The sequence below is a fragment of the Sinocyclocheilus rhinocerous genome, unplaced genomic scaffold (genome assembly GCF_001515625.1).
Source record: "Sinocyclocheilus rhinocerous isolate Xijiao unplaced genomic scaffold, SAMN03320098_v1.1 scaffold430, whole genome shotgun sequence".
In the NCBI taxonomy this organism is placed as follows: domain Eukaryota; kingdom Metazoa; phylum Chordata; class Actinopteri; order Cypriniformes; family Cyprinidae; genus Sinocyclocheilus; species Sinocyclocheilus rhinocerous.
In genome coordinates, this window is record NW_015668442.1 from 908,291 (window position 1) to 919,085 (window position 10,795).

Here is a 10,795-nt window from a genome sequence, read left to right on the forward strand (position 1 = left end):
ATGCCCTTATTTGGTTAGTTTCCTGTTCCTGCCCTGATTAATTAAGTTGATTTCTTCCCAGGTGTTTCCCATGTTTATTTCCATTTATCCCAGGTGTGTCTTGTCATCCCATCTTCCTGTTCTGTGTATTTAAAGTGTTCCCAGTTCTCTGTCCGCTGTTTAACGTCTTCCTGTGTTCGTCTGCCTTGGTTCATGGAATTAAAGTCTTGTGAAAGTATTCTCCAGCGTCTCCTCGTTCCTCTAAAGTGTATTGTGACAGTGTGTGTGTACATGTGAGAAAGCGAGTGTGTGTTTATGCGTAAATTCATTCATGCGTGTGCGAGAGTGTGTTTGTGTCCAGATGCTTATTGACAAAATGGTGGACCTGGTGTAGATGCCAGACTTCAGATTTCTGATATTTTATTGCTCAGATGTTGCTCTTTTTTTATTGTTTTAAGGCCACTGTTTTTAAGGCCACCAAAGTAGTATTACAGCAATATATATATGGCAACACTGACAAATTGAAGCTGGTTCACTATGATTTCTTGCACCGTGCATGCAAAAGAGAGAGACAACAATGATACACATTTAAATACATCATTAACAACTAGGTGTTTAGTTCAGTTCTATTCACACTGCATATAATTTTTGTAAATGTGCTTGTAACTGCCTGCATTTTTTCGGTAGTCAGATGCATTTGTCATTCCCATAAATTACTGAACTGTGTGTAAAGAACAGGATTAAGCACTAAAAGATGAATTAACAGTGTGTACATGGCCATTGGAATCTCTTCTGAAATTCTAGAGAAGACACATGTGCGTTTTTTTTTAAAAATATTACTAGTTATTTATTGCAAAATCAAGATAAGTTAAATTACATTTTAGAAGACAGCAATAGTTATTATTAATGTACAGTATTATTTATATACTATTACACTATTTATTATTATTTTCTATATTTTAGTTCAAATGTTGTAATTTTGTTATATGCTTTGTCATTTAAATATTTCTATTTAGCTTCATTTGTATTTTAATTTTAGTAATTTTACTTTTTTTCAGTTAGATGCCAAGGAAACCATTTAAATTTTCATTGAAGATTTTTAAGTTTAACTTTTTTCATCAAATGTTTATATTTTATTTTATTTCAGCTTTATTTCAATAAATTTGATTAATTTGATAATTTTATTAATTGTTTTTGTTAACAGCGATAACACTCTGTTTACCCATTTTATTGTTATCAATACTATGTTATTTTGTGTCTTGTTGACTATAGTTAGTTACCATGGTACATTTTTGTAAGGGTTTTCTGTCACCCTTTAAATCACACACACACACACACACACACACACCTGTGACTGTGCAACTGGCCTGTGTTCTGTTGAACGAAGGGCTCTGTTGCTGCAGTGATGGAATAATGAGATTATCATATCAGAATAAACATGATGTTGTCTAACCAGAGCTGACGGAAAAGCGATTATCGGTATCATCAAAATGATGCCTGCTTCAAGGAATAAAAAAACAGAGACTGTGACAAATCCATGCTGTGTAGTAAGTAATGAAACACATATGTTAACTGCAGAACCAAAATGACCTTACCTGTGTGATACCTCTAAAAACAAATGCACATTGTTTGCTTTTCACCTAATACAGCTAGTTTTTGTTATTACCGTATCGTAGTAAACCATATCATGGTTAGGCCTTAACCTTCCATCATCACAGCAACACGAAGAGTTAAATAATGATCTAATTGGTTAACCTGTGCATTCACTCGGTGTGCATAACAGACTCAGCGGTTGTTGTTGAGAATATTATGTGTGGTAATATTGCATCAATGAATCAAATCTGCAAATAATGACTCATTTAAAGTAATTACTGCACGTGTTATAAAAGTGTCAAAGCTCAATATTAATTAGCACTTGCATAATGTGAAATAGAAGGCGACAAAGCACAGATGCTCATCCAAAACGTGTGACACACACTTATGAAGGTGATTTTTAGTGCCCTACACACTTTGAAAGAGTTGGTAAAACTTTAGAAACACCTAGAAACACGCAATGCGCATGCTGTAGTGTTGGTGTTCATAATTCGTCGATCTGCAGTTGTTTTAAAATACAAATGACTCCTGGATGCGTCAAAGCGGTTTATTTTGAATCTGAATCATTTTGACAGTTTCCCATGCGTTTCTCCCATTGGCTCAGGCTATGTCGTAATGAGAGAGACCACACGCACACGCTGTATGACTAAGCTCATCAACAGCCAGGACTGGAACGAAAACCCAACTGTGTAAAAGATCAACCCACTGCCACAGATAGCGATAAAAATGCTTTTAAATTCTCACGGTATCAAAGCTCTGCAAGGCTCTTCATTGACAGTAAATAAACCACCTACGTGCATCAGCTCTAATCTCCTCACATCCCACTCAAGAGCTCTCGCTAAAGCAAGCGTTCATACTCAGAAAGAGGAGGAGGAACGCCACCGAGGTGAACAGGGAATCTCGCAAATTGAATACTATGTGTTTGTCTCTTGCTGAATCAATATTACCACGAACGGTTCAAAGTCACTACGCCGTAGTTTATGTACTGACTTCAGGGGCTTGCGTAGTCTTCCGTAACCAGACTTTTGACTTTGCCAAAGGTCTGGTTCCCACTGCATCTTGTTTTGGATGAAGACTGCCTTGACTGATATGTAAAGTGTCATTTCGTTTTGTTTTGTTTATGTGCGCTAGTCATTCAGAAGAGTGCTCAACATGCTAGCAGGTCATTGTTTACCTTATGCAGATGACTCACGGCATGCAGCTTCAGCCGTCTTTGCTGTTTTTGACTGTGTTGACAGTGAGCACGTGGGAGGAGAGTGTGTCCGCAATGCTCAGATGATGCAGGTGAGATATGAAAGCTTGCATATCTCTATTGCCAGCTTGTGTTGTCATGAATAGTTATGTCACATTGCTTACGGTTTCCACTAAAAGTTTAGTATAATTAGGCTTTTTTTTTTGGCCTCTTAATACGTTTTTACATAAAAAAAAAAAAAAGCACAACTGTTTTAACATTGATAATAATAAGAAATAATAATATTTTTCTTGAGCAACAAAACAGCATATTAGAAATAATTTCTGAAGGATCATGTAACACTGAAGACTGGAGTAATGATGCTGAAAATTCAGCTTTGCATCACAGGAATAAATTGCATTTTACAATATATTCTAATAGAAAACAGTTATTTTTTCAAACTGTAATAACATTACTGTTGTTACTGTATTTTTGAATGGCATTGCATGTTTGGGTGGCACTTGATTATTTCAAGGTGATTTGAACACTTTTTGGTGTTATTTAGCACTAGCATTCTTACAGGGTGCAAATGCTTTAGGTTTGCTTAATTTTTACTTCTATGTAATTCAAAATATATTTGTCTATTACAGGATATTATATATAAAGGACTGAACTTTCCAAAAGTATGCTGTTAAAAATGCGAAGTTAAAAGAGTTATTGAATAATCGACAGCTCCACAATATGTTCCATCTTTAAAATGCAACTGTATTGAATGTAATTTTGTCTTCAGATATGTCATATATGCTGCCAATTCTATCCAAGTGCGCTTTGACCTTTCAATCTATTGACCCCAGCAATATTTTTCTTCAATATTTCAGCACAGCTGAGAGTGATAACATGAAATTTACACACCCATATTTCCAATACGTGCTCGTGCATGTGTGTGCACATGAGGTCAAGAGAGCAACTCCAACACAGTAAGTACCCAGTGAAAAAGAAAGGAAAACTCTCCCTGGTGCCACTTGCAAATCGAATCGATCAGGCTCGACTTCTATAAATAGAATCCATAACCGCACACTTGAGTGGGCAGGCAGCATTCAGGGGAACTGGGAGATCAATCCTTACAAGTCCAAAAGATCAGTAAAAGCTAGTTAAGTTCGCACAAGTGCTCGGCAGGAGTTGAGCCACATGGCCGCGCTGTGTTGCGGTAATGAATGCATGTGTTTGTGGGTGTTGAGCACTGCAGCGTGGGCTGTCCAGTGGGTGTTCAGAAGGTTTTCAAGAGGTTATATGTCAATGGGATGCGTTCTCATTAAATCTGCTTCTATTTCTGTAGAGATATGAATTAATTCTCTTTTTAGATGGATAGGTACATTTAGATGTATTTTATATAGTTTTATCTAACAGCGTGATTGCAAGTATGATATTGCTTTCTTACAATTCCAGAAGCCGACAGAGGCGGACAGTAGTGAAGTATTTTTACTTTACTCGAGTACATTTAAAAAGTATCTGTAGTTTATCAGTGTTTTTCTTTGGAAAACTTTACTTCACTACATTCCAAAGCATAATGTCATACTTTTTACTGCACTTCATTTCATAAATAAAAGTTGTTGTTTGTTTTACCTTTAATACTTAAGAACATTAAAAATGTAGTACTTTCTTGTACTCAAGTACATTTTTGAATTACTTTTACTTGAGTAAAAGTAAGAAAGTAATAGATTTCTAATGTAATTAAGTATTAAATTATATTTAATATGAAACGTAGTGCAGTAAAAAGTACAATATTATGCTTTGGAATGTTGTGAAGTAAAGTTTTCTAAAGAAAAACACTCTGATAAAGTACAGACACCTGAAAAGTACTTTTACAGCAGAGTAAAAATACTTCACTACTGTCTGCCTCTGAAAGCTGAGTAACTTATCATTTAGACAAAATATTTTCGGTGGTTTTGCCTGAATTAGGTTTCGTGAATGATTCATTGACTCGCTCGAAGACAGCCACTTGGTTCAGCACATACCTCTGTTTTGATGTCACGGTTTGGTACGTTTTTCAGTACAGTAGGGAAAAATGAAATAAAATAGCATTTTTTTATTTTATTAAACAGTTGTTTACCGAACAAATTGTGGCTCTGGCTTTAAAGGTGGGGTAAGCGATTTTTCAAAAACGCTTTAGAAAACTGATACGGGCCGACTAGCAAAACAAACTTGTAGCCAATCAGCAGTAAGGGGCATGTCTACTCATGATGTGGAGGAGAGAGCGTTCAGTGCACACTGCACAGGACGGACATCAGCGAGTGAGCGACAAAAAGATAGAGATGGCGAATAAAAAACAAAAGAGGAAAACGTCTGCGGAACAAAAGAAGGCTTAAGGCAAGAAGTAGGACCCGTGTAAATATCAGATCAGCTTTCCAGCGCTGGAGAGAACTCAAGGAGCGGAAGGCCTGCGATCGGACGCCGAGTTCTAGTATTTTGTCGCGCCGCGCCACTCGCGTCCGGTGTAGACACGGTGTAACATTGGTTTTGCTTTGTTTCACAGAACTATTCGTTGCCTGGGTTGCATTCGTATGTGCGGGGCAGAGCTATCAAAATAGGGGCGAGACCCTTTTGGGGTAGGGGCGTGTTTGTTTTGGTGATTTCAAATATCAACATTGGCTGGGGGGGGTTAGAACGATTCCAAGAGCCCAACGATGGAGGGGGGAGGTCGCTATTTCTACCGAGGGGAATGTGATCACGATTTCTACCGAGGGGGATTCCCCCGGATCACGACTTACCGAGGGGAACGCAGAACGCGATTTCTGCGGACGGAGGGGGAACCCCGACCCCCACCAGAACGAGGGTGCCCGGGTGAATATGCTGTCCAGGGGGCCCAGAAACAGTGCCCCTGTTGCGGGATGAAACACTGATTGAGTGTTTGCATGAGACATGAGATGTATATTCATGTTTATTTCATTCTATAACTAGTAGTGTTGTTTTCAGTATTGTGAGGCATCTATACACACAATAAATAGTGTCAAAAGAAGCATGGACCTCTCATGGATCAGTATCGGCTCTCCTCAGCCCGATACTTATATTACACCAGCTGTCATGCCGGTGTCGTGCAGTAGGTGGCAGTATGTGCCTATAAGTGGGTTTGCCAACCGCCATTAAAAAGGAAAAGAAGTGCAAAGTACGTGTGTGGCACACAAGATCCAGTGAGGTCTGTTCTAGCATCTCTCACACTTCCGAGCTTCCATGTTTAGTGCATTTAATGCACACTTTTGTAACGAATCTCTCATTTATTTATTGGCTGCATCTGAAAGCCTAGGCAGCTAACTTGCTGCCTCACTGCCTTATCAGGCAATTACTTTTCAGACAGCCTTTTTGCATGAAGGCACCTCATGAAACTGATTTCGGACAGGCTTGTGAGGTGAGATGGTCCTCACTGCAGAACACAAGATCCAGGGTGGCGTGGTTGGATCCAAATCCAACTCCTCCCACCTTACATATACCTAAACCTACCCGTTTCCACCCCCTGATCCCTAAACCCACCCATCTCCACCCCTAAACCTACAAATCTCCACCCCCTAGATGTGGATCCAACCACGCCCCCTGGATCTTGTGTTCTGCAGTGAGGGGCTACTGTCTGAGGCAGCGTAACGGTTTAGTGATCTACAACAAAATAGAATGAGTTTTGGTGATAACTAAACAAATATTTAATTACTATAATACTGATTTATCGCTAGAATTAACATCAAAAGTGCAAAAAGTTAGTCAGAAATATACATTTACACACAAACTGACCACCAAACGCAACTTTCAGACGCCATCTTTATTTTTTTAACTCAACGAACACGGAATGGAACGCACAGGATTGTGGGATATCAAAGGCAGCGGAGAATACATCTATGCTGACTTCAAAATTTGATCAGAAAAAGGTACCTCCGGAGACAGGAAGTAAAGCAGAATTTGGATTCAGACGTGCCCTGATGCCTTCCCGCCTAGGAATGCTGCCCCCGAAGGCAGCATTTTAGAGCTTTCGGATGCAGCCATTGTTTACTTACTCTGCCGTCAGACACGTTGTTGTCATAACGCGTTGCTAGGTTGCGCCTTGTTTCAGAATTGACTGATAGACTGGCATCTGACACCGTGAGATTCATGCTTTCTAAACATATCTCATATATTTCCCCTTTGTTGCAATTATTCTGCTTATTTTACGTATAAAATAGTCTAGTTTATATCAGTAGTCCCATATTAATAATTGTGACCACACAGTCTTTTTACAATGTATAACAATGTAACATATTTACATCTACCAATGTCTTATACATAGAGAGAGTATCATATTGTGTATACACACACACACACACACACACACATATACAGTAGTCAACATTTGAAGTGGATCAAAAAAGTTCATCAAAGTTGTCCTAAGACAAGAACGCATTTTGGTTTTAGGTTTATATATATACATATTTAGGTTTTAGGTATGTACACACACACACACACACACACACACACACACAGCTGCTCAGAGGTTTGGGATCAGCAAGATTGTTTTTAGTATTTTTTAGTCTTTTGCTCATCAAGGCTGCATTTATTTGATCAAAAACAGAAAAAAGGTCATATTGTGAAATATTATTACAATTTAAAACAACAGTTGTCTATTTTATTATACTTTGAAATATAATTTATTTCTGTGATTATAAGCTGAATTTTCATCTTCCATTACTCCAGGCCTCAGTGTCACATGATCTTTCAGAAATCATTCTGATTCATTATCAATATGCTGATTTATTAATAATTTTTTTCAGGATTCTTTGATAAATAAAAAGTTAAAAAGAACAGAATATTCAAAGCAGAAATTACTATCACTTTTTAAATTCTTTAAAAAAATAGGCCTACTCCCAAACTTTTGAACAGCAACGTGTGCGTGTATGTACATACATATATTACTTTTACTCTCTGCACAACTCTGTATGCATTGGATTAATTTGAATAATTTTACTGTACTTGAATTGTGCACCAAACACTAGGAAAATACAAGTATCGGATCGGGACTCTGTATCGGCAGATATTCAATATTCAATGACTTGGATCCGTTTAGGGACACAAAAAACCTGATCGGGCCATCCCTAGCATTTATTGTTTGGATTTCCTGATAAAAATGGTCAGAATTTGAAAGATGAGACTTGTCTACATGGGACATGTCTAGTGAAGTTTTATTCACACATCAACTTCAAAAGCATAGATTAAAAGATCAATCTTGAGATTTAAGAACTGATATAGATTGATATATCTCAATGTAATATATATGTACATGTATACATGTCTATATATTTATAGTTTCACTTTATGTTAGAAGTCTTTGCAGCAGACTGTGTGATGTTTCACACTATTAATTGTACTCCAAAAACACATGTAGCTCTTGAATCTACTGTAATTAACTTTTTTTTTAAATTATTATGTATGTGTTGCTTTCGGCTACGTTTGATTGGCCATTAATGGAAAAATATGCTTTTTTACCTTCAGATCTACTAACTGCTGAAGCTAACCGACCAAACAATGAGCACCTGCTGTAAGCAGCACAAGACAGATACAAGTAGCTCACATCTTTTATCCATTCAGAAAATGTTCTTTGCGTATCATTGTTAAGGTTTGTTGACATATATATGGTGGGTGGTTTTTGTAAGAAGGCTTTTGATTAAAGGGACAGTGTGAAGTCTAGTGTAAGTTATAAAAACGTCTGAAATTGCTTACAGTAACTTTAAGGAAGCCTGTTAAAAACACTTTAAACCACTATGTTCTGAGCTACTATCACACCAACACGTACGCCAGTGTAGCTAAAGCTCTTTGAATGATACCTTCTTAGTGCTAATGAAAGGGGTAGGATGAGTACTTGCCTTGGCATAGTGAAGTGGGATGTAATACATTTTTACTATAGTCTTGTCACTTACTTTCTTGCCCATCAGCAAAGATTGTATTAGAAAGGCTTGTTGGCTTCGATTTGAGTCAGCAAATTTAGCCTTTTTACTTCCAGATAAAGTCCAATTAAGCTAAAAGCTTTACTGGCTCCACCATCCTTTCTTCATTCTTTCTTTTCTAAACCTGTAACACCTACCTTCCTGTCTTGCCCCCCTAAAAGCCAAAATTTGAGGAACTTTCACTTCTTGAAAATTGACTGATTAGCTTCTTGGAATTTGGTGAAGATGATAGAAGTTATAGAAACTGGCTAGTCACCAGAGTACAATTAGATTAAAGAGCGAAAGCACACCATGTTGCTAATTTCTGCTTGCCGATATGGGATCCGTTTTTGAATTCTGGAGCAGGTGAAAGCAGTTTCTTGGTTCTACTTTACTACTTTGTAATTTAGCTAACGCTTTTATCCAAATTGGCATACGGCACACTTATCCCACGGATAATCAGTTTAGACAACTTGGGAAAAGTGCCTTCCCCAAATTAAGGTTATTTAATGGTTTTTGTAGCACTTTAGGTTCAGCAAACCACTGCATTTGGTCTTTGAGTCAATACAGTACTGTATATGATTCTTCAGAGATGAAAATGTGATGATCAGTGCATCTCCAATGATCAAAGCTCTCCAATTGCATCAGTTTGTGAAACATTACTGCATTTTTTTCCTGACCCCAGGTGTTATTTCACACCTGCAACATTTGGTGACCACCAGCCCAGATCTTTAACCAGCACTATTCTCAGCATACTCCGTTTTTGTTGTTTCTTGTCATCTTTGATCTGATCACTTGTCTCTTTGGTCCCCAGGTTATGGCCACGCGGCTCCAGGCACAGATGCTGGAAAGGCGTTCTGCATGTTTTACGCGGTGCTTGGGATCCCTCTGACGCTGGTGATGTTCCAAAGCCTTGGCGAGAGGATGAACACCTTCGTGAAGTACATGCTGAAGCGCATCAAAAAGTGCTGTGGGATGCGCATCACGGAAGTTTCCATGGAGAACATGGTGACCGTGGGCTTCTTCTCCTGCATGGGAACGCTCTGCATCGGCGCGGCAGCTTTCTCCCACTATGAGGACTGGAGTTTCTTTCAGTCCTATTACTATTGTTTCATAACGCTCACTACCATCGGGTTCGGGGACTTTGTGGCCCTGCAGAACAACAAAGCTTTGCAGAGAAAGCCCCTCTATGTGGCATTCAGCTTCATGTACATCCTAGTGGGACTGACGGTCATCGGGGCCTTTCTCAACCTGGTGGTCCTTCGTTTCCTGACCATGAACAGTGAGGATGAGCGGCGGGACGCCGAGGAGAGGGCTTCCCTGGCGGGGAACCGCAGTAGCATGATCATCCACATCCAGGAGGACACGCTGCAGAGGAGTCGACGGAGACGAGAACAGCAGCAGCAGCGCTACAGATCCGAGGTCACCGATCTCCAGTCCGTTTGCTCCTGCATGCACTACCATTCGCATGAGTTCGGGAGCTCGGTCGGCCTCGGGTTGGGAATGGGAGGAGGAAGCGGTGGCGGCGCACTTCCGCACCAGAACTCGTTCGGCTCCCAGTTGAGCCCTCATCAGTACCATCACTACCACTCGACTGTGTCTTACCGCATAGAGGAGATCTCGCCAAGCACTCTGAAAAACAGCTTCCTTCCCTCCCCCATCAGCTCCGTCTCGCCCGGGCTGCACAGCTTCACGGAAAACCTCCAGCTGATGAGACGACGCAAGTCCATCTGAGAACCGACGGCAACCACTGAACACACATATCCAATGCTGCTGCTCTACCAAACCTCATTACGCCACTTTTCTCGTCATTATCTGGCTGACGTCAGACCAGCAGGACATTTGATCGCTCGGTGGATACAATGGAACTTCGTTAAAAAGCATGAAGCATGGATATCTATTTTTGCAGAAAACATCGCCTGGGCCTTCTTCGCCTATTTGAGCAGCACCCAGGTGGATTTGGATATAATACTACCATCCTGATATCTTGTCAGATGATGCACACTTGCATTTTGAATAATACAGAAGGAGATAGATATATATATAATTTTTTAAGGGACGTGTGATAATGTGTGTTTTATCAAATGGTGAGCAACCTCTGGTTCTTTCTTGAGAT

The 10,795-nt window shown here is 39.4% G+C and overlaps 1 protein-coding gene across 1 annotated transcript in view; it reads left to right on the forward strand.

The window, feature by feature from the left end:
- LOC107734026 (potassium channel subfamily K member 9-like) overlaps positions 1–10,537 on the forward strand; it is a 40,956-nt gene extending 30,419 nt beyond the window's left edge. Inside the window, exon 2 of the mRNA XM_016545881.1 lies at positions 9,494–10,537. Within this exon, the coding sequence (XP_016401367.1) occupies positions 9,494–10,413 (920 nt within the window). The 3' untranslated portion in view covers positions 10,414–10,537. The remainder of the gene's footprint in view (positions 1–9,493) is intronic.
- The last annotated feature ends 258 nt before the right edge of the window (positions 10,538–10,795 follow it).